The following is a 26,312-nucleotide window of genomic DNA, read 5'->3' on the forward strand; positions in this document are numbered from 1 at the left end:
ATTTAAGCAAAAACTCACAAAATAAAAAAAGGTGTGATATTTATGCTGAATTGTATGAAAATGCTTACATCTTTGTTAATGATGTATGAAATATTTAAGCACAAAATTTGTAACATAATTCGCCAACTCACGATTTTTTACAGAACGTTTCTCCAATGCGAGGTGGCTGCTTTTGGAAGAATAATAAAGGAAGGAAAAATATATTTTATTAAAAGTTGTTTAAAAAAATCTAAAAAACACCATTTTGCCGTTTTTATTTATTTATTTTTAAATTTTATTTATTTATTTAAAAAAAAATAGCTCATTTACCCGACCGTAAGGTGTCTAACTTTGAAATATAGCTTCTCTTCAATGGATGAAAATTTAAATGCCACTTAATGTTTAAAAATTGAAAATAAATAGGAACTGGGAGCTGCAAACACTCGGGAAAAAAAAGAACATTCCCTGATTGATTTTATCGAATTTCCTCGATTTTCTGACTGGATATTATAAGGAATTTCTTTTTTTTATGCCACATACGTAAACATAAAATATATTACAAATTATTTGACATTAGAATTGAAAATAATTGAAAAAAATTTTTTTTTAAGAAAAAATATCAGACCTATAGGTATTCATAAATTAATTAATTTCCCCTGGCTTTTTAGATATTTCAGTTAAATTCTCGATAATTCCCCCGTTTTTCCTCAGAGTTATAATTCCCTGACTTTTTTTCTGTTCTGTGGCCATACCAAAGACTCATTCACAAACAATAATGAACGATATTTTTTAAAGTTTTTTTCCCCTTTACTTTTATATTCACTTTTTGCTAGCATATTTAATTTTTCAATGTTAACACAACTAATATTATTCTAATGCACAGCTTACACGACAATAAATAAATAAAAAGAAAATAATTAATTTACTACAAAAATTTTCCTTTCTTCCAAAAGTCTATCATATTTGTTGAAAAACCGTATGAGAAAAACTGTGATGCGGTGAAAGTTAGGAGGAAAAAAGAAAACTTTTAAAGAAAGTTGATAAAAAAAAAGAGCACTAAAGAATTTTTTTCCAACACGATATGACAGTGGATAAAGTAAAATAAAATTTTTGATAAGATAGAAATAAATAATTAAGGAAAAAAAATGGGGAAACAACACAAAGTTGAGAAAATACAAAGAAACTAGAAAATAGAAGAAAATAATTTAGGAAAGAATAGGAAACAATTTTTCAACCTCTGGAGTCATGTATCAAAACGAGTAATTGGAGAAAAATACGACAAGGATAAGGGATTCGATTTAAATCTTGAGCTGAATAGTTTGGCATAAAAGAAAAAGCTTTTTCATTAAAATACATTTTATCAGACGAAATATGAAATGTAAAATTATTAGGAGCAATAAAATTATTTAATCTGCATTACGTTGCTCTATAAAAATATCTCACAATCTATCCTAAATATTAAAGTCTAATTCATTCCGTGCATGGATTTTCTAGCACAAATGCCAGTATGAAATTCAAAAAAATAAAATAAATAAAATTAAAAATATAATAATAAAAATAAAAATTAGTAGATTTTGGGAAAGATTAATTTCATACTAACTACTATACATATATGTAATTGCTGGAAGAAATTACAGTCGAACTCGTTTATAACGACCTCGGATATAACGAGAACTCGGATTTACCGAGGGAAACGAGAATATTTGGTTGGATCAATGTTAAGTGTATGGAACAGAAGTCGCTTTTAACGAGCAAGACCCGGTTTTAGCGAGCAATATTTTTCGGTCTTGCAATCTTTTTTCTCATCTTTCTAGTCTTTCTGTCTTATTTTTTTTCATAATGATAAGAAATGGTCGCGAAATTAAAAAAAAAACAAAAACGGCGAGCTGAAACTTGTCATAATTTTCTTTCCGTTTATTGTTTCTTTCCTTTAAGACTGTAGCGCAACCAGAAATTTTTTGCTGGTTGGGGGGGAGGGGGGTTAGTTGTCATTAAATTAAGAAAAGTATTTAATTAAATTAATTAATGTAGTTTAAGTAAGTATTAATTAAATTTTAAGTAAACTCAATCATTTGACCTCCCAAGCTCCTCCACCCCCTCTTTTGGTTGCACGCCTGCCTTAGGGACTCGTTTATTACGAGCACTCAGATTTAACGAGTACATGTTACGGTCCCTTTGTGCTCGTTATAAACGAGTTCGACTGTATCTAAAAAATTTTTCTCAATGTAGTTATTTTAATGCCATATTTTTTTAATATAAAATATATTACAAAACACTTATACGTGACATTCAATTTGAAATTAGTTTTTCTTGGTAAAACATCAGACGTTTATAAATTAATTCATTTACCATGACTTTTTAGATATTTCAGATAATTCCCCGGTTTTTCCAAACAGTTAAAATTCTCAGACTTTTCCCTGTACTGTGGCCATATTAAAGAATCATTCACAAATAATGAAAGATACCTTTTTCGGTTTTTTTCCCCTTTGCTTTTCCTTACACTACTCTTGACTAGCATATTTATTATTTTTTTAACAGTAAACACTAGGATTATTCTAATGCATAGCTCACAGCTTATACAACAATAAATAAATAAAAAAGTACAATAAGAAATGAGTTTATTACAAAAATTTCTATTTCTTCCGAAAAGTCTATCATATTTGTTGAAAAACCCCGTATGATTAAAAAAGTTATGCCGTGATGGTCAGGAGGAAAAAAGAGACAACTTTTAAAGAAAGTTGATAAAAAAAAGTAAGAGCTCTGAAAATTTCCAGCACGTCATTACAATGAAAAAAGTAAAATAAAATTTCTAATAAAATAAAAATAAATAATTAAGGGGGAAAAAAAGGAGAAAACAACGCGCTAAAATGAGAAAAATACAAAGAAACTAGGAAATGGAAGAAAATAATTCAGGAAATAATAAGAAACAATTTTTCAACCTCTGGAGCAATGTATCAAAACGAGTAATTGGAGAAAAATATGACGAGAATAAGGAGTTGGATTTAAATTTTAAGCTGAAAAGTTTGGCACAGAGAAAAGTGCTTTTTCATTAAAATGCATTTTGGCAGATGAAATTATAAAATGTAAAATTATTAGGAGCAGAAATATATTGTCCTTTAAAGAAAGACGAAACATTTAATCTCAAATTAATAAAATAAAATGTTTATTTTTTTAATTTAATGTTTTTTTTTTTGTAAGAGTTTGTTAATGTTATCCTCTTTTCCCCTTTTAAAATGATCTTTTCCTTTTCTTACATCATTTACCAAAGCCTCTTCTATTGAAAAGAATTTTTGATTTATAGTTTTACTATTTTTCTCTCCCTCAATGGAATTACGTTATATTCAAAATAATTTATGTCAGCAATTTGTTATTCAACAACAATATAGTTTAAGTTTTAATCATTTGTATAAATTTAATCTGCATTCCTTTTTAAAAATAAAAAAATATATATAACAATATATCCTACATATTAAGCACTAAAGAATATTTCGCATTGATTTTTTAGTATAATTAATTGCCTGTAGAGAAAAAAAAACTCAGTCAATTTTGTGAAAGATTAATTTTATACTAATAATTGCTAATTTAAAATAAATTACAAAAACTATATTACGCGGGAAACTTTAATTTTCAAATTGACTAGAAAATAAAATGTTTTCATTGTGCTTATTACAGTTCTGAATATAATAAATATTGAGTTTATTTTATAATATCGAAAGAAATTGAATTTATTTCACATAGTTATAACATATTCTTTAAATAATTGAAATGAGAATTCTAAATAAAGCTAAACTGAAAACTTTAAAATATTTCAAAAAAGAAAAGCATTAAGCTAATGACGTTTAATGATGCTTGCTACATTGTTCAACAGTAATACTTCAATATTCGAGCAATATACAAAAACAATTTTGATAAGGATTTTTATTTCAGAAATTTCCTTAATTTTAGGAAATTTTCTAAAATGTACAAAATTTAGGAGAAACTGGAAAAGTTCAGTAGAGTTGACAATTATGTATTAAATATTAAATAATCCAAAAAAACTGATACACAAATTGATATACTTAATATCTCTTCTAGTATAAGCTAATATCTCAGACCCTTACCATACAATATCAATTCCCAAATCTTACTCTCTTTTTAAAAACTAGATTATATGAACAGGGCAGGAACACAAACATTCTCACCCAAATATGAGACGGAAGGAAAGACGAATATTCTGACTCTAACATAAGAGGAGGGAAATACACGAACATTTTGAATCAATTATGATGAGAAGGAAAGGCACAAAAATTCTTATTCAACTAAGAGAAAAAGAAGGCACAAATATTCTCACTCAAATATGAAAAGGAAGGAATGTCACAACTATTCTGACTCAAATATGAGAACGAAAGACAACTATTCTGACTCAAATGTAAGAAGGAAAGACAACTATTTAGATTCAAATATGAGAAGGAAAGACAACCATTTTGACTCAAACATGAGAAGAAAAGACACAAATATGATTTAAATATGATGAAGGAAAGACGAATATTCTCACTCAAATATGAGAGAAGGAACGACACAACTATTCTGACTCAAAAGTAAGAAGGAAAGACAACTATTTTGACTCAAATATGAGAGAAGGAGACAACTATTCTGACTCAAATGTAAGAAGGAAAGACAACTATTTTGACTCAAATATGAGCGAAGGAAGGACACAAATATTCTGAGTTAAATATGAAAAAAGGAAAAACAAAATTATGAGGTGGGAAAGACACAAATATTCTGACTCAATTTTGAGAAGAGGAAGGACACAAATATTCTCATATTTCCTAATTTACCTAAAAGCGACCAGCATTCTATAGAATGCCGGCCTTTCCCACTTTGCCGCTATCATATATACCAGCGACTTATAAGCTGAGCTAAACACCAATATATTCAGACTCAAATATATTGGGAGGGAAAGGCACAAAATTATGAGGTGGGAAAGACACAAATATTCAGACTCAATTTTGAGAAGAGGAAGGATCCAAATATTCTCAAATTTCTAGTTTGCCTAAAAGTGCCCGGCATTCCATAGAATGCCGGCCTTTCAATCTTTGCCGGTATCATATATATACCAGCGACTTATAAGCTGAGCTAAACACCAATAAATTCTCAGACTTTCAAGATTTATTGACTTTAAAAACATATTTCCTAAGAGCTTTTTGCTTATATATATAAAAAAGGAAGCATTGATAGTGAAAAAGAGAAATCGATTTTCGAAACGTATAAAAAACTTCTTGTTTGAGTTTCCTCTGTTGGGCGCTTCTTTTTCAGACCATCCCTATAGTACCAACCCAGTTTCTTTTTAAAGTAAAGAGAATTCGTTCGCGTTTCCCAGTGGAAAGTTAAAAACTAACGTCTGCTTTTTTTTTCTTTCTTCTTCTCCCTCTTCTTAACGTCGACATTTAGAGCCTAAGGAAACAACTTACATATTAAGTTCAGCAAATACTCAAAGATCATATTTTTTCAATTTTGGAATAATATCCCGAATCAGTGTACTGAAAAAAAAAAAAAATTTTTTTTTTGAAAGAAATTTGTTACACTACTAGAGCACAGAGTCAGTTGAGAGAGAGGGGGGGGGGAATTATGGTTAATATATAATATTTATAAAATAACATTTTAAATAATACGATTTTACACTTCATATGAAGTTTCGGTTGATTGATTGAATGTAGAGGTTTTATGGCACAAGATCCAAAGGAGGATATGCTGCGCCAAACAATTTGTTGAGTCAGATCTAATGGTAAATTACACACAATTATTTCATTGTCATAAAATAAATGAGACAAATAAAATTGTTTATCTCAAGACACGTACTTTTAAAAGTTCATCAAAATCGATAAATAGCGTAATTCTATAAAATACACATTAAAAGTAAAACGGTTCATGAATAAGAAATAAGAGTGAATAAAATCAGATACAGTTATATACAATTTAAAATGCCAATAACTCGCAGAAATGCGAAAATGTTAGGATGATGAATTTCACCTAACAAATCCTTCATACATAAAATAGTGCTGTTAAAAAGGGTAAGACGATGTCGGTTAAAACAAGGACAAATGGTTAGAATGTGATGAACCGTAAGTAAAACATTAAAAGAGTCGCATTTGGGAGGAGATTCTCCAAACAACAGATGAATATGCGTAAGTCGAGTGTGGCCGATTCTGAGACGAATTAGCTTTACATCTGCATTACGTAGACGCAATACAGGTAATGGATCTATATATGGTTTAATGTTATAGAGTTTATTTTGAGTTTGAAGGTCCCAATGCTGTTGCCAAAGGGACGAGATGAGCTGCCGAACATGAAGTTTAATGTCTGAGAATGGTACAGATATTGTTAATTCAGTAGTTGCAGATCGTGCTGCAGAATCAGCCAACTCATTCCCTGGTATACCGACGTGACTTGGTATCCAGCAAAATGAAATATCAAATCCCTTCTTGTGAAGAGCGATTAATAAATGATTAATGAAGCATAAGATTGGATGAGTATCGCTGCGAAAATTTTCTAACTGGCTCAAAACGCTCTTACTCTCGGAGTATATCAAATACTTTCATTCGGAGAGTGAAGAAATATATGAAGCTTCGGATAAAATTATATTTAACCCCTGTAACAGAATATTGTGCCTGCGCCATTATTTTAAAAACATAACGTATTATTAAGGCATAATTTAGATTATTAATAATGAGAAAAAGGGAAAATTGAGCAAGACACAATACTTACTGTGAATAGCAAAACTAGCTTAAAATGATAAATAGAAGGAAAAAAAAAAACGTAATTTTATAATTGATGTAATTTTGGTAAACATGACGCAAAAAATTAAAACTATTTCCGTTAAATAGTAATTTAAAAAATGTGTTAGCTGTTTTCTTAAAATATGTTGAAATTTGCGATTTTAAATCATATTTTGCAGGATAAGAACAGTTCGGTACTTAAAAATGAATTTAGCTTATTTTAACACCAAAAATGGTGGCGGCTATACACCAAATTTTTTTACAGAGTACATCATGATAAAAAAAATTATAATGTTCATATTTAAAAAAAAGTTATTACGTTAATCACGCTTTTTATTCCTTCACAAATTTCACAACACTTTTCTTTTTGCAGAAAACAAATCAAAAGACTAAATTAATCAATAGGAAATGCACAATTAAAATTGTACCGAAATAATGCACAGCTCACTACAAAACAATGCATTTCGTATAATTTTTTGGAATATTTTTATTAACGGAAATCGTTAACAAAAATATTTTTCTTTTTTCCGACAGGAAGCATAACAAAAGAATATTTCTCCTTCTTTGATGAAAACGGTAACTAGTTTTCTATCATTAAGTTTTTATTTAAAATCTCACGGCCTTAACAACAGGTTTTGTGGAACAATGCAGTAAGAAAAATCAATAAATTCCATTGTTTTTCTTTTAGCGAACAATATATGAGAAGCTTTTCATCTGAGAACGTTAAAAAAAATGAAAGAGAATTTAGGTTTGAAATAAATAACGTAGTTTTTTAAAAACGAATTTCAAGCTATAGAAATCAAATTAATAATGCAGATTAAAAATAAACGCGTAATTAACAAGCTAGAAGAAATCGCATAAATCACCGTTATAGCAAAAGTGAAGTGGTCATCTTAAAAAATCAGGATGCAAAAATGGGTTTCCTTTTAATCAATATAAATTTTCTATGTAATTAAAACAGAATAAATGAATGCTAATTAATTGGATCGAAAATACACGGAAAAATAACAAGTGGGGAATATGGAGGGAAAAAAAACATTTCGAGTCTTAATCAATTTAACCTTGTAATTAATAATATTGTGTTTAAAATTTAATTACTTTACAACAAATTTAATAATATGATGTACAATGCATTGGATCGAACATACACCAAAAATGTAGCATATCATAATCATAGATAGCATAATCGAATCGATCCGGGGTTTTATTAGGGGCCGTTCAAATATTTCGTTAGTTTATCTGTGGTGATCCCACCCCCTCTCCTACATTCATTCACAATAAATAATTAAACATTTTTAAAACACTTATGTTGTTACATTATTAAACTTATAATATTTTTTTTTTTATTATTTAAAATAAAGGCAATTTAGAGCCTAAGGTAAAACCTCCGTCAGAAAAAAAAAATTTTTTTTTTTTGAAAGTTACACCTGTCTTAGAGGCTAACTTGTTTTTAGAACGAATCTACGACAGTTTTTAAAGCAAACAGTTTTGGGTGCTTAACACACTTTTCATGCAGAGCACACACTGCTTTGAATTAATAAATGATTAATACATTGCATAAATTATCTATAATAATTATTTAGATTAAAAACTTCATTTCCCATCATAAATATATAAAAGGGAAATAACAGTCGACATGTTTGAAGTGCTCAAAAATAGGCGCTCATTTTCAAGACTAGCCAGACGTGAATGAGAAGAAACAGAAGTGATTTGAAACAGAAAATGGAAAAGTTGTCAACGAAAAATGGAAAAATAAAGGTGAGAAACAAAACTAGAAAAATCACAGTAGCCGATAGAGAAAAAAGATGAAAAACAAAACAAGAAAACCCACAGTGACCGAGAGGGGCAAATCAGGATAATACATGCTTAATACATAGATTTAATAGAACTTTCTCGAAAATATTGAAAGAAAAAAAAATTATATCAAAAGCCAACTTCCTTTAAAGAATACTTGATATCAAACACTAACTTTAATTATATTTAAAGCTAACTTAATATTGAATCAAAAATAAAAAAAGTGATGCAAATAAAAAAAAAATCAATAAACTTAATTATAAATAGTAATACAGACATAATTAATTCCAAAGTTTTTTTGCGCCGATTCGGCGAACCTTAATGCGTCTTTCAGGCCATGCCTTTTAATTGCTAAACGAATAAAAAAAAAAGTAAACAGAGATAATTCAAAGACAAGAACCACTTCAACCGTAAATTAAACCACACTTTTATATTTTAATTGAATAAAGATATTTTACAAGCACCCACTCACAAGAAAAGGTTTCCAAAATTAACGAAATAAAGTTTTTTCCCAGTGGTTTCAAAACTTTCCCCATTAAATATAAGTACTTAGGATTTATTTACTATCCCATAAAGTGGAAAACTCGCTGCAGCTGTTATACCTTTGTGCTTTTTTTTTTCCTCCCCTCCTGCTAAATTAAAAGTATTTAATTACGAACACATAGTTTCGCACTCTGATTATTCCTCGCAGAAAGGGTAATGGTGCGCATACACTATAGACCGTCGATGACAAGAGTTAATATTTTACAAGAGTGCTTCAGTTTTTTTATTTTTTTATTTCTTTCGTTCCTCAAACCAGTTCTGACGTTTTGTGTCGAGAAAAGTGAAACTTAATAATACGAGTTATGAAAAGAAGATCCAGTTGACAGGCCATAAAGGCAAGGTTCTGGAGATGCAGAAATTCCATCAAAGCAGAAAGCAGATGTCACAAAAAAGAAATTCCCGGTTGTGACACTCGATGCATGAGTGACATAGACAGGGTAATAATGAAACTGAACTATATCTTGTATAGAACAAGAGGAAACATATGTTTTATTAGGAAGGGGATAAGGAAAAAAAGTAAGCTTGGCATTTGTTATACTACTCAATCAATGGCTATTCACAAAAACAAGATCTGAAGTTTTTACGGTAAGACACTGATTTATAGATCAACGGATCCTAAATGGTGTTCCGCGGAACCTTAAGGATTCCGTTGATGGGTGGCAGGAGTTCCGAAAGTTAGTACTCTGTTTTAACCAGTTATGATTTTCAAAACCTCGTATTAAATTTAATTCATTATTTTTACGAAATTATTTGATAAAAATGTTTGCGAATGAAGAAAATTCTAAACGATGTTTTTTTCTAATAACAATATAAAGAATGAATTACGAAAATGATACAAAAAATTACATTAGTATTTCGCATCAAATAAAATAATTAAATTCAACAATGGAGAAGTATATGGATGTTTCTCCGATAATCATTCCTCAATGATTATTTCAGTTTTCGTTTTTATTTTAACGGAAAACGTACTTTAGCTCATTCATTTTCAGTTAATGCTTGCACTAAAATCAAATTAACAACTCGACTATATGCCGCATCAGACCTGTGAACTGAACTGTTTGACATAAAACCCAAATTTTATATTAATAGTGATTAAACGATATCATGAAAAAATTTCATTTTTCAATCATTTACCAAAAATTTTCAAAATTAATAAAATTTAGATGCGTACATATTTTCTAATTGCAAATAAAATTTATTCATAAATCTCGGGGTACCGCCAAGATAAGGATTGAGGTTTCACAGTCGAAGAAAGTTTGGAATTTGGGAAAAAGTTGTTAATAGATTAATCGTGCTCTCTCAAAACATTCACATTAACTTAAAAAACAACAACAAGATATTACTGATTTATTCATTTTAAAAATTTGTTAATCAGCTTATGAAATTATAATGTAGTTGAGATTAAGTTACTCGTTAATTGAAAAACTGGATTTTAAATTTTTTAAAAATGAGTGACATACTTAAAATTAATAAAAAAGGTATTAGAAAACTTTTGTGAGTTAGTATATTTTTATATTGTAAATTAAATGTTCCTTTTTAAAAGTACATTATAGAACAAACACATTTTTTTAATAACTCCACCTTCCCAAATATTGTCAACCAGCTACGTGCCCGTTAAAGGCTTTTCTTGGTCTGAAATTAAACTTACCCTTTTTATTTGAGACTAAAATTATTCGTTATGTAAAGAAAAATCGAAAGCTAGAGTACGCTAACATAAGCAAAATATTAAGAAGGTCACTTCAATTGAAATTAGCATTGCTTAACAATTCTTTTAATTTCTTTTGTACGAAACAAATGCTATTCATAACAGTCTGAACATAACTAACTGAAATCAAATAAATGTGATTTAAACTTTGTTTATTTCACAATGCTTATATAACATGTTTATTTTATGAATGAAAAATAATTCATGAGAAAAAAAATTAGAAGAATTTTTAAAATAATAAAACATAAAAAATTTTAACGCATTATAAAACTTCTCCAGCTATATCATGAGCATAAATCCATTTATCTAACGATTAACTTCATTGAAGCTTGAAATGTTTACTTCATGGCTGTTAACATTAAAGCTATTAATTACGTAAAAAGCTGTAACCTCAAGATGAAATCTGCTAGCACTTTTCTTAAGATGCCATTTAAATTTTCTTACAGGTGTGAAAAACGTAGTAAACTTAATAATTTTTTTTCTTTTTGAGAAATGACAGAAACATGAAAAATGACATGTCTTATTTTTCTTCCGCATATTTTCCGTTAAATTAAATTAGCTAGGGGAAAGCTTGAAGGAAGAAAAATGAAATAAATTAGAAGAAAAGAAATGTCACCTTTAAAAGATAATTAATTTGGAATAACCAGATGGTAAGTTTAGGAAAATAAATAGACCTTAACATTTTTAATCACAGTGAAGAGCTTAAAAGAAAAAGCTTAAAAATGTCAAAAATACTACTTTGTAAAACTTTATAAAAATTAAACTATCATTTAAACATTAAAAACAAAGATAATTAAATGGATTTATTTCAATAAAAATTAGAAAAGCTCAAAATTTGTAGGTCTGGAAATTTTTTTAAAAATGGTAGCAAAATAAATATATATCTACATGTGTTTTTAACATCGTAATTTAGGAATAACTTTGTGATTCACTAATGAAAGATAAATTTCAGAAGTCTTGAAGAATTTTAGCTACCGCTCATTTTTTTCCCTTCCAGGTCGTGGGAGCCCTGATACATTATAATAATACATCCATAACAAAAAAAATTCCATTAAAGGAAAAATATATATATAGGATGCATTATAAAGAGTAATTTTTATCTTAGGATAATTATTCTTAATTTGGAAATATCCCATTTACCATCGTAAAGGAATGCGTCCTGATGAAAACCTTTACGTAACTTTTTCCCATTAAATTTTTTTCCTATTTTGCTTTATTTTATAATTCTTCTTTGTGCTTTTATATATATTAAATATTTTATTGCATTTTTGAGTTAACTATCTTTTAAGCTAAATATCTCAAAGTAAAAATCGCATTTACTGTCATTATTTAATGCTAGGGTTTTATTAAGTTAAAATGCAATAGTAATTCGCACCAATTAGTTATTTTAATCAATCTCATACTTGCACATTTTAAATATAGAAAAGAGGAAAGTTAATTCAATATATTTTAAAAATTCTTCATTAAAAAAGCTACATTTATATATATAAAAAAATTTAATCGAGAAAAATATTATTTTTTGTTGTTGTTACAACTAGAGAAAGAAAAAAAAAGATGAGCTCGTAAATATTGTTAAAAATAATTAAACTTGCTTCCTCAAGCGTACAGATATACTTCGCAAAATTCGTGAGCCTGCTTTAATTTAGAACCGAGAAAGAGAGAAAAATGATTTAATCTCGGAAACTACCGAACTGTATAATATTCTAACATGACTTTTCAACGTTATCATGAGACGAAGAACACTCCTTACAAAATGAAATTTATCCCTTTTATAACCTTTTGGGGATAAAAACTTGAAACAACAGATTTCTGGATGAAGGACAGAATAATTTAGCCGAAGCGTTAAGTGAAACAAAGGAGGGCTTGATTTCACGATACAAGCCTTCAGAGACAACAGTTGAATAAGAGATAAAAATTTTTAACTTGCAAAATTATTAGAAACTTATAAAATTGTAATCTGTACATGAGAATTAAAAAGTAAAACACACTTAGTGTTCATTCTGATTAGAAGATAAAGTTTTACTGGAATAGTTTTATTTATGCTTGTTTTAAAATGAATTATTTTAAGAGATGAGTGAAACAAAAAGAAAACAATTCGAATTAATTAAAGTTTTCTTTTCTTACATTTTGTATTAAATTGTAATTTTGTATTGCTGTTTGGAAAACAAACAAGTTTTAAATGTTTTTTTTTCTCCCGAAATTAAGAGTATCATATTTTGTGATTTATAATATTTTGAAAAACTAGGGGTCATTACTGACTTTTTGGGAAATGATCTGTAGTAGAGAAATTGTGAAGAGTGGCTTAAGTAATTTTTAAAGTCCAAACCTTTTTGCAATTTAGCACAAATGCAAAAATGTGGCACTTCAAAATCTTCTACGAAAGAGTCTCCAACTATATGAGGCTGTTGCAAATTTTTTTTCCATCGGTGGTAGTCAATTAAAGCAGAATTTTTTGTAACAAATAGAATTTTTACAAAAATCTCTTAGAACTTAGGCATTCGTCTTTACCAGTGCTTCCCAAAATTTTCATGGCCACGGACCGGTCATCGTTTGATAATTTTACAGTGACGCGACCAGAAGAAAGAGAGGCACGGACGTTGATTGTCTATATTTTAAATGGTTTTGATTTAATAATTTTAATTTAATTGTATTTAAATATGCCTTTAAAACAAAATACAATTACGTGCGCAGTATGGTAGCTGCTTTAGGTGACGAATCCCAGTTTTAAGTTTATCTCAGATTAAGTTATATCCTAGTTAACCTTTAGTCCATAGAAAGTCGTACAACAGAGAGAAAAATACATCGTAGTAACTAAAATGGAAATAATTTAATGTCTTAGGGCTGCCCTTCGCTGCCCGGGAGTTGGGGATCACTGGTCCATAAGATCTTGTATGTATTTGTTTAAATTGTGTTTAGAAGCCGAATTTAGTTTGTGACCGAATTTAGTTTCGTGTTAATAGTTCTTTTAATTCTATTTAAAAGATACATACATTAACCTTGCTATCCCTAGGAAAAATATTTCCTAGTCCGTAGAAGTTGAAATGTTTTCCTGCATTGAATGTATTCATGTTGGATTGGTTTTAAAAAATTTTATTAATACAAAGTTTTCTAAATACAGTTACACAAACCGGTTGTTCACCGATAAAGAGTAAATACTTAACTTTATATTGAACACATAAGGCAACAGATAAAGCGTACGGAGACATAGCATCGTGAACATAATCCGATCATAAAGATATAGCGTCTTCCGTTAACTGCATCACCGAATTCTTACTATTCTGTAATACATTTGAAAACTGTAACAAAATACACGTAAACATAAAGAAAACCAATGTAATAGTTAGCATAAAATGGAAAACAACTAATATCCAGAGTCGGTGCACGTACAGCCTTTACCAGTAGTAACGATTACTATAGCAGATAAAATATAGAACATAACACCATAAAACGAAGCCCTCGAAATGGACATCAGCAGGAAGGGGAAAAAATATATTGATATCTCTGTCCATTTTTGATTTTATGAGGACGAGATAGCGGGAAAAAAAACTGATATCTAAAAATTCAATGTTTTTTTCTTTCCACGTCTGAAGCAAGCTTTGCAAGAAGACTTCTTTGGAGTCGTTACAAGTCAGATGACGAGGGGTTGGGGACATAACAAGATTCGCCTGTGAATCTCTTTTATTCCTCTGTCAACTACTGGCGATATCATTACGGGCCATTTTGTTCCATCGAAATGCCTGGCCTTTTAAGAATATATATATCCCAGCTGGTGCAACGAGAAAGGGGGGTGTATGTGATCGATACAGATCGTTATCCAAAAGCAGAATCAATGTCCCTAAATCGACTTCTTATCTATTCCTTTTTCAATTCTCTCTTTTTATCTTCACGCCACTGACCTTTCCTGTCCACAATTTTTTTTTAAAGGCAAAAGCTATTTAAAAAGTAAAAGAAGAGAAAGTTAAGTTTTTTTTTTGGCAAATAAATTCGATTGCATTTCCGAACATACGGAGAAATGGAAGCTGGAATCAGGATTGGTATCGCGCCATTAATTTATCGGAAAAAATAGATGAAAGAAAATTCAAAATCGCTGTAATTCGATAAAAAGGAATGTATATAAGAAAAATGTCAAAAATTTAAAATAATATTCAATGTCATTTTCTTACAGTACTCAGAATTGCATAGCATACAGCGGTTACAAGCAAAGGGTTTAACCATTCATCGCTTTCAAAAGTTTTATAAGTTAAACAATGTTTAAAATTAAATGATTTATTACGATTATAAATATAACCGACCTTTATACGCATTACTATGAGCCAATTTTAAAAATCCCTTTGAATACGTAGCTCTAAATTATAAATAAACAGATAAGCAAAAATGGATTTTCTGCGATGGCTGGTCGATATTAATTCTGCGTCCGGCTCGCACAGTGAAGACGTAAAATATCCTAAGTGGTAGACGGATCATGGCTCAGAGTCCCCTTGTTGTCAGGCTAACCGTGGGAGGTTTTCGTGGTTTCCCTCTTATGTAACGCAAATGCGAGTTAGTTCCATCAAAAAGTTTACCACCAAGACAAATTTCTCCCTACACTTTATCCAGGTGTTGTTCTCTTGTCTTCTGGACTGGGTTCAAAATGACAAGGCCACGGAGTTGAACACTAGTAGTCGTAAACTCAAAATTAAGTTGGCTGTTCAAGGAGGGTTATAAACTAAAATACACCATGTGCTGCATGTAACATAAGGGAAAAATCCGTATTAAATCCCCCTTAATTATCCGTATTCACTTATAGTAACTAATAATATAAACTAATATTAATTATAAAAAAAAATTCAACACTGCACGGGCTGTATATAACACGAAGGAAAAAGACTCTAGTTAACTGGATTAAAATTCGGTGCCTATTTGAGCTCGACTTAACATTCCGGGGGGAAAAAGAAGTTACAAAACAAAGTTTCGAGTGATTGCAAGAAAACGCTTAGGAAATATAATCTGAAAACAAGCATTCCGCACGTACGAAATAAAGCACGTTATCGTCCCCTCGATTAACTACTTTACGATTTTATCAGACTACAGATATCTCCTCCAACAAACAGCAGATTTTTCTTTCTTTTATTTCAACCTAAAACAATGGGACGGTAAAAGACGATGAGGAGAGTTCGCAAAAGATCGAGAATCGCATCAACATTCCAGTGTGGGACGCTAAGCACGCGACACGCAGCTTCTCTCCATCATTATCACTCACGAGCGAAAGTGAAGGGATGTTTGGAAAGAGAGAGGGAAGAAAAAAAATCACACAAGTGCTCTGACATCTTATTTTCGATCCGGGAAACTGAACCCTTCCCTTCAAACTACTAATGATGCGATCTGTTTCTTAGACGAGAGTGAAGTTCAGTTCATGAGACTTTATCTTTTACCTCGTGATGTCGTATTTTCCGGAAAAAACGATGCTAATGATTCTGCCTAAGAGGTATGCATTAAGCTCATGTGTGAAGAGAGGTTTACAGCTTAATTATGGAAGTTTTTACTAACTTTAGATAAATTGAATTATGAAAATAGAAAACATAACTTACAAATACCAATTTTAATTTTCATAGAAATTTGTTAGCAATACAAATATTACTTAAAACTTTATCCGCTTCAAAAAAAATATACAAATTGGAAATAGCAGTCGACATGTTTCAAGCGCTCGATAACAGGCGCCCATTTTCAAGACTTGTCAGGGTGTGAATGAGAAGAAAAAGTAATTAGAAATCACTAATCACTTCTGTTTCTTTTTAAAATATATGACTTTCTATTATTAGATTATTGAAAAGAAACGTGATTACTTAAAAACTTTACTTAATTAGACGACTTGTAAATAAGTTGCACAATACGAATAATTAAGCAACTAATGTAATACTTTACCATTAGCCCCATTTGAATCATTTAACTTGCGGAAATGACATTTAACGAGCATTAAGACTAACTACTCTAAATTCTAATTGCGGGTAAAAGTTACTGGGAAAAGTAACAAATTCAGAAACAAGATAATGTTTGACTTTAGAGATTTTAATTTGAACGTCTTTCAAATAAAATAATTAACCACATACTCTTAGCTTTGATATTTAAGTAATGTGATGAACGATTTGTTCTTCTCAAACATATATAAGTGGGACTTATTTTTAAACAAATAAATGAAATAATAATGCTTTTCAGCAAATCAATATTATTACAATTTTAGACTGAATGCTCCGGACTTTCACAATTTGTTTCCAAATGCACCTTTGAAGTTGTCATGAATTACAAAGAAATTTTTCGCCATATAAATATAATTCACCAGTGTGCGCAGCCAAATCTTTCAAAAAAAATAAGCACCTTTTAAGTACTTTTCAAGCACTCAAAAAACATTCTTAAGCACTATATACATTAACAAAATGCAAAATAATTTTCAAAGACATGATAAAATAATCAGTTTCTGACAAAGAACTCTCTTCTTGATTATATTAGCCACCTTAAAAAAATGAGAGATTTTTTGGTTCGATTTCAGAAGCTGGAAAATGAAGCCTAGAATTTAGAATACCTTGCAAAATGCAGCAGAGTTGTACATAAGAGTGCAAGAATCTCACCGAACCCAGGTCAGTAGACGTACATATGGTCTCGCAAGTATTTCATCAAACATATAAAATGATTAGCGGTTTCGTACGCTATGAACCGACGGGGCGCCAAAATAGATTGTGGTTGAATGAATTGTGAAAAAGTTGAATAGAACAATGTGAAAACCACGCTTTCAACTAATATGCGAAATCATAATTTGCCTAATTTGCGAAAATCCACATAGTGAAGAAAAAAAAAAAATCTAATCTTCGAAAAGGGAAAATTACGCACTTAACACCCCATGAAAAAAGCACATTTAAGGGCTTTTAAAATCGAAAATAAGCACCTTTAAGCACTTTTTAAAAACGCTACGCACCATGTTCACATTAAATCCACTGTACTTAACCTAATATTAATTTTATACTTTGTTAATTAAGGTAAGAAGGCAACTATTAGACATAAATTTTAATGATAAAATACCGATAAAAAATTCGATTAATATATTTATTCATACGTGTAATACACCCTTCTTCACGCATACAAACGTCATCTTTTTTAAAAAGCCTTTTTCAGGAATGTTTATAGTTAAGACTTTCATGTAGATTTCGAAGAATTAACTATCTAACATATTTAAAAAGAAAAACGACAACATAAAAAAAGGAAAGGAATTTGAGTCGAAAAAAGACAAAATATTATAAACAAAATATATTACTATTTAAATGAATCAATCACTGGTAAAGATATACCTAACTTCAAAGCACTTTGTTCAATATTAACCAAGAATTCCAAAGAGCAAATTTAAATTCAGCAGCAACCTAATTTAATTTTAATGGCTCGATTCGGCGCAGCGGGAGCAAAAAAACAAATTATCATACACATTAGGGGGCTTCGACATGAAAGCACACGGAATATTTTCATAAAAAAGAAAAAAACAATTTTACTACCTAAAACAATTTATTTCGTTTAATATGCTTAAAAGCCCCATTTGTATAACGCTTATTTTATTCTTAAATAAAACACAAGAATACTTCATTATCTGGTCTAGACCCAAAGGGAAAGATCAAGTGTTTCTATCAGGAGCCGAAAGAAAATAGATGTTCGTCACAGGGTCTTATCTTTTTTTTCCTACTTCATCTTTGTTGTACAGAGAAATGTTTCTTCGCTTCAAGAAATATGTCTTGGTACCCGCAACCATTCGCGGTCATTTGTTAGAGGGAGGCAAAAAAAAATAAAAAAAAAATAAAGGAGTAACAGAGGAAATTCGGTGGGGGAGTGGTTTTGCCTTCCGGAAATCGAGCATCTTTTTCTGGCTAAGGCCGGTCATTCTTTAAAAAGGACAAAATCGTCTTCCAGAACTATAAATAATCCACTAGCAAGAACGTAAGTAATGTCAAATATGATATCAGATAGCGTTTCAAATATATTTTGAAGGTAATTTATTCAATTTATCTAAGGAGATGTTTTCAGATCTCAAATCTTGAGTAGAATTCAATACTTCACTCCTCGTATTTAAATCTTTAACGATATGCCATATCGATTAGCACAATGCACAATTGTAAAATGAATTCCTTAGAGCATTTTCAATAAATGACGATATTCATTTTACGACATTAATTTGCATTCATTTTACGATATTAATTTGCATTCACTTAAAGGCATTCAATTCATTTTGCTGCAGTGAGTTATATTCGTTTTACAGCAACCTAACTTTCCACGAATAAGTTTATCATTCGTGTTTTGCAAAAATGCATGGTGGAATATTAAAAGGAAACTTTTACAATGTACAATAACCTCAAAATAAAATGAATAAAGAAGTCTCAATAAAAAATGATAATAAAGACTTACTTAAACAGCGTTTAGGAAATGAGGAGATTATTTAAAATGTCATGTGCATGAAAATATTTAGGTTTGCAATAAAATTTGGAAAATATCTATCATAGAATGCTTTCAATTCGATTTTCAGGGATGGAATTCTATCATAAAAAATGGCAGTCCACTAAACAAGTTGCTGCTTTTTTATTTTTGCACATTCTTACGTGTTTGAGGACAAATCGTTGCTTTGAAACTAAACCGTAGTAGGTAACTCAAAAAATCAAGTTTTTCAGGAGAGCGATTTCTAACTTTTCAAGATGGCGAATCGCGCCAATGCGATAACGATTTATCTGCTCTCTAAATTAATTTTATGGAACTTAACACGTTGTTTCTCTAAAAGGGTGACTTTTTTTACACAAAATGACCCAAATATCTAATTTTTCGATTTTTTTTTAGTTACTACAGTTTAGTTTCAAAGCGATGAAATGTAGGAATACTAATTGCTTCGCTAGGGGCAAAAAATTTCTTGGTAGAAAATTAGACTCTTTAGACAGCAGAGCTTTGGTTTGTTCTGAAAATACATTAAATACTCCACCAATGAAATAACTGAAATTCAGTGGCATTTTCTATTAATGTTTCAATAATTTATCCGTAATGGAGGAGGGGCAATATAACCATTACAAAACCAAGACTAAATTTTTAAAACAACCTCGTAAATCGGAGCAAGTTGGCATCTCTGCAACTACTCTAATTTTTTCTAGGCGAATCTGCTCTAGCATTTAAATTTTATGAACACTACGCCAAAAGTAATCTACATTAAAAGATAAAAGCTTTAAAAAAAAGTGTTATTGTTGCAGGAAATAAATAACAAGTAAAATTCTAAGATAGAATATTATGATGGGGAAAAGAAAAGGGGATGGAGCAGACTTATAAAAATCATTTCAAAAAGTGCTTTTGAAAAACTCCTCTTGCAAACTAATACGAGATAAAATATTTTTACCTCACACAACAAACCATATCCAAAATTTAATTGTACGCTGTAATATTTTGCTAAAGTTTAACTATTTTGTACTTTAGTGTCTGCGCTTCTTCTTAAACCCGTGAAGAAAATGCTGTTATTGATTTTTCCATTAACTTTGTTGCTTTCTAAGAAAGGAAAAAAAAAAAAAAAAAAAAATTAGCACTTTAACTATCACATAACTGTATCTAGGTTATAATGAATCTTTCCAACTTTTCTTGCAACTACATTTTCCCTAATTTGTAGCGCTGTCTTCATTTATTATTTTCTAAGTAGAACTAAATGAGACAGGAGTTAAAAAGTCTAAATCAAACTTCTAAACATTTAAATTTGCTACATATAACTATTCGAACAGCATCATTCCACATAAAGTGAAATTTCAAGGTGTTGGCAAACGGAAATAGTGTACTTTGCTTTATAATAAATAATTAAATAAAACCGTTTTAAGTTTTGAATTTGTCAGTATTTGATGGGAAAACAAAGCTTCAAAATTTCATGGTTCTTGTGCAAAAAAAAAACTTAGATTTTTATGAATTTGTGAAAAATTTGTTCATAAGTTTGCGAATAAGAGCACGCTTTTTCAAAAGGAAAGAAATTTGTACAGGATCCATCCATTTTAAAATGAAACATATTGAGTAGAGTCAGTTTTTGATTTAAAATATTTTGGGAAAATTCCGTTTTTTAAGGCAAAATATAGTGCGAATGCTTCGCTTTTAAGGTAAACTATTTTGTGAAGAGTCCATTTTTTACAAGAAAACAATTTGTGAGGGAGACTTTTTGCGAATAAATAATTTACGAAAGAGTCGTTAAGTCCGTTCTTCTAAGGCTCTGTAGTCGCGCTTTTTTGAGAATATGCTGTCTTCATAATTGATGCGTGTTTGCAACAGTTACTCGTGACCGTTAGGTTAAGTTAAGCCTATAAGCACGCGTCTTCAAGGGGCAAAAAAAACTTCAAAATGGAGAAAAGCCACACATTTGTGGTCTAATTTTTTAATATTTAAAAAACTTCATCCAATGCTTCATTATCTGGAATCATAAAAATTTGCAAAATATGGGAATATGCATTGAGTTCATAATTTTTATCCAGGGGGGAAAATATCACCAAATGAGCAATTTTTTTTTTAAATAATAACTTTAAATCCGTTCTAAAAAAAAAACCCAGATAATTCTTTAAAGCAAGATGACATCTATAGCTTAAAATTATAGTTTTGCTCTAAGTGCACTTAAACTATGGCTTTTTTTTTTTATTTTCCATGTCGAAAAAGCTTCAAAAAACCATGTTAACGGAACCACATTTCTTCTACACAGACTGCTGAATTTTAGATTTGAAAAGAAAATTTTTGGCGGATAAGTAATTCCTTTGAAGATACATTTATCTGGTAAATGTAAGAAAAAAAAGCACTTATTTTCAAAAAAAAAAAAAAAAAAAAAAAAAAAAAAAAAAAAAAAAAAAAAAAAACGTAACATTAAAATCTCAAAATTTAATTGATCCATACATTTAGTCGATAACTTACATTCGAATTAACGTAAAGAAAAAAAAAAACCTTTGAACTTAGTAACGAAAAAGTAACGCGCTAAAAACATAATTTCTTTAAATTTTTTAAAATTTTCCGTTTAAGTTTTACAACAAAAACGATATCTAAAGCAATATGAACATGACTCACGAAAAGATTTTTGTATCAAGAGTTTAAATCTTTCTATTTCACTCGTATAAGGTGGAGAAAAACCATTCGACTCTAAGTATTCATACGCACCGAGAGACTTCGAATAAATTAAAAGGCTATACTCACAACACGCTTCCTACAGTCTTTTCAAAAGATATGAGCGCCCTCCAGTCATAAATAATTGAAATTCTCTTTTATAGGAAAGAAAAATCAATTTCGTCAGAAAACTACGATTCGCAATCATGAATTGAGATTTTTTTTTCCTACCATCATTTTTATTTTTTTTTTTTTAACGAAAATTTACTTTTTTTACGCCCGGAAATAATTTTTTCTTCAATGTGCTTCTACTATACCCTCTAGTGCATTTTTATCGATTGCTTCATTTTAGTGACGAAACTAATTATTCAGTGATAATAATCACAAGTATTTTTCTAGACTTGGTGAAATAAGTTCAAAGCAATTATAGTGTCCAACTCTTTCTACTTAAAAATAGTACATATGATTTAACGTTTAAAAAGCAGAATAACTATTAAGAAGCAAAAACTTATTTTCTGAATATTTAAAAATATGTATTCATATTAAAATAAAATGATAAACCGATACCGAAAAATGGTTTTCCTCCGTTTCTTAAATAGTGAATATTTATCGCTCCAATAAATAAGCTGATAGTTCTATATATGATAAAGATAAATATTTTATGATAAATGTAACTTAGGGTTGATCTCAAATTGAGGCCGAGAAGTCTTATTATAGCTGCATGAGAAAGAAATAAAACTCATTTTATTCTTTCTTTTAGCATTTTTGAATACATATCAAAACGCAGTAAAGAACATCTAGTTTATCAATCGTATAATCATTATTATGTTTTTCACTAAAACTGCTGTTGCATTTTAAAAACAATAAACAAATAAATTAAACCTTTTACTACTTGATCTTTGAAGCTGTGGTACATCAGAAAACTTATGAAAACTTCATAATATAATGCCACACATTGTTTAATACCATTTTTCACTTTCTACTTCTTCTGTTTTACCCATTACTCAATTAAGCATTTACGCTTTTGTTACATTAGTTTCTATTCTAAAACCTTTTATCTTATTCCTCTATGCAAGCTATATGCTAATTATAATATCTTCTGGTCTTACGCTTTAAATCCTTCTAGAATGAGCGCATTTATGAAGCAGAGCTCCAAAACGGATCGTCTGAGTTTCCGTGATAACGGAAATGTCCGTTAGATAAATTTCCGGCAAGTTCTATTCTAGAAAGTTTTTAAGTTTGTTAATAAATTGAAGTATATTGATTAGTTTAAATTATAATATGAGATTTGATAATGATTTAGATGTGATGATAGGTACAAATGCCACGTTTTGAATGGATAATAATTGATATTTAGAGCAATTTTCAATTTGCTTGATGAATTTCTAAGACCACACTAGTTGATTTTTTTGTGTTCATTATTTTGATATAAATAAAGATAAAAAAGAAGAAAAAATCTTTGAATCCTTTTCAATAGATATCTACATTTTTGGTTTTTGTGACACCAGCATTCCTACAGCAAATAAAAACAAAACAGAAATAGCTCAAATTTAGGGCACTTTCTGCCACCAGAACTAATCTGATCATTCAAACGCGGCATAAATTTTTTTAATTAACTACAAGAAAAAACTTATTATGTCTCCTTCAAAGAAAAAATAAAATTTATGGACATCGACTGCAGTACCTTAAATTGTTAACCTATTTTACTTTTCTTCATTTTTTCGCGAACTGACTAATTCATTCCTTCTTTTCTCTCTTCCTTTATTCTATCCCTATATCAAGATAACGGTTGTTATAGTGACGTAACTTTCATAAAATATTTATTTAAATTATTATAAAAGGCGATAATAATTAAATGATGTAGAATTAAGTCCATGAAAGTGTCTGGCACAATTTTGTTTTAAATTTAAATGTTGAAATTTCAAATTTATATATAGTGCTACGCTTGGCATTCATGTACTGACATAATAATTGTTTAATAACAAAACAATATTTTTTGCTCTTTCAGAATTGTTTTCATTTAAAACTTTATAATTTTTAGATAAGTATTAATATAATATTTTGTTTGCTCCTAATTTCTCTGTTTTCCTCATTTATTTATTTGTTTAGTCTCAGCATTTCAATTTCTGTGTTGAATCTTCATGCTAATATTTTAGATTTTTTTTTTCACTTTATTTTAGTAAATACTTATCTTCAATCATTACAGGCTAATGAACTTAATTAGGTTCATGGTATTATAGATAAAAATAATTTTTGATGAGTATACCATAATAAATGAACCATCTTTATTTATTTTTTGGTTTCATTTCGAAAAACGAGTCAAATAGCACTCTTATCACCTTTAAATAATAAAAAAAAATTGAGCTGTGCTTGAGAAATAGCTCGGAATAATTTAAGGTATGGGAGGAATCTCGGTCTTGATACTCCATTGCTCATTGGAAGAGGCTATACAACGTCTTAATTAATTCCGATTAAACTAAAGCATTCTCTGTAGCTCCCCCAGATCATCAAAATGGACAGAGCCATTCGAAATTTAATCCATAGCTAAGGTAATAACACAGAAGGCGATTATAGTCACCCATTCTGATTATTATTAATGTAAATGCGTTTTGTAGTTATGTAAAAAAAAGAGAATATTTTAGGAATACCATTCTTTGCCTTGGCATATGAACTACATCAAGCTTTTCATAAAATTGTGCAAATTCATCCAAACTTTAAATATAAGATGATTGATTAGAGATTTTCATTATATAAAAAAAAGACTTACATTCATCTTTATCTCTAGCTGTCACAGTGATGACAGTATGCTGTATGTCCTCATCTTCGTTGACCTCTGCTTCGTATGAAGCTTGTTCGAAGTAGGGGGGATTGTCGTTTTTGTCACCAATTCCGATACGGATGTACTTGGTCACTGAAATGAAAAAGGTTTGGTATAATTAAAATGCTACAGGTTGACAAAACTTCTTTTAACAACCTTTTCAAGAGAAATTATCAATAAATTAACTACTAGTTAAGAAATACCAAAACGACAGGAGCTAATTGCAAATTATTAGGTGTCATTAGGCGATCGTTTTCAAAATTTGCCAGACCTGAATGAAAAGAAACAAAAATGATTTGAAATAATAACGTTAAGTTGCCAACGAAAAATGAAATAATAAAGGTGAGAAACATAACTAGAAAAACCACAGAGACCGAGAGTAAAAAGATGAAAAACAGAACAAGAAAAACGGGGTAAATTAGGTTAAAATGCATTACCACGAGTTATGGACCGAAACAAATGTCGTAACAAGGGAATCAGCATTCATATGAATAAAACAAGATTTTAGGGCATCAAGATGAGCTTATGTGATATAACTAACATTGTCGAAATTGAATTTAAACCCAAGATTTCAACAATATGAAGTAATTGAAAATTTCTCGAATTCTTGATAACGGACATATCTGTCGTTTTAATTATCATCATAAATATTTAACATAAAACAATAATGCATATTAACACAAGTAAATTGTGCTGAAAATTTTATCCGAAACAAAAATAAAATACAGTAGGGAAACGATCGGGACCATCGCTATTCCGGATAACTTATTTTTCCCGTTTTCTGAATCGCTACAAAAAGCCGTTTTTTTTTATTGTTAAACCAAACTAAAAAAAAATATTTGGAAATAATCTTGAAAAAACGATGAAGTGATTATTTCCAAAATGATGGTAAGGTAAACATCGTTCAAAAAAGAAAGAAAAATCCTAAAATCTTATGAGGAAAAAAAAAAAAATTTTTTTTTAAAAATGGCGGAAAAATTTATCAAATTTCGTTCAGGTTTTTCGGTTTTCCGGATAACGGGTTCTGTACTGTAAAATGAAAAGTATTAAAAAAAAGTAAAAGAAAAGTTCCACGGAGCATCTTAAGGTTGTGTAAACAGTGTTTAACTTCAGATTAACTTTTCGCAGAGGAAGCTTTAACATTAATAGTCAAGATATAAAAAGAAAGGATTAACCATTAAAAATTCAGTTCAAATAAGAATTTTTCGATTAAGACTTATGGGAATTTCTCGACTAAGATTTACAGCGCTCATTCGGTAGCTCCAATCAAACTCAACAAATCCCAATTGATTTGGAGAAATCTAGAAACTCAAGACGTCGGATTTTCTTTTACTTTTTTTTCATGGAGATCTCTCGTTTCCGGAAGAGACTTGTTCCGCCCGCTTTATTCGAAATGTTGTTCTAAGAAAGTTGTTTGCGTCGGTCCAAGGTAATTTGCGGGCTTACACTGCCAAATCTTTTCCGGGATAGTGTCCCCACTGACAGATGGGTGACGGTAATGAAGCTACGGTCTGCTGGACGATTATTTAGTAATTTTACCGTCTCCCTTTTGTTTAAATAGGAATGTCTTGACAAATGGGATAAAAAAGTGTTATCGCAGATATATATATATATATAT

General features: G+C 29.7%; 1 protein-coding gene across 2 annotated transcripts in view; it reads right to left on the minus strand.

Annotated features, from left to right (window-relative positions):
* Positions 1-26,312, minus strand: part of LOC107450889 (neural-cadherin-like) — a 301,080-nt gene that overhangs the window by 71,532 nt on the left and 203,236 nt on the right. For both annotated transcript variants that reach the window (XM_016066818.3, NM_001323824.1), the window contains 1 exon segment: positions 24,644-24,787. In XM_016066818.3, coding sequence (XP_015922304.1) covers positions 24,644-24,787 — 144 coding nt within the window.

This window comes from Parasteatoda tepidariorum, chromosome 1, assembly GCF_043381705.1.
Source record: "Parasteatoda tepidariorum isolate YZ-2023 chromosome 1, CAS_Ptep_4.0, whole genome shotgun sequence".
NCBI lineage: Eukaryota > Metazoa > Arthropoda > Arachnida > Araneae > Theridiidae > Parasteatoda > Parasteatoda tepidariorum.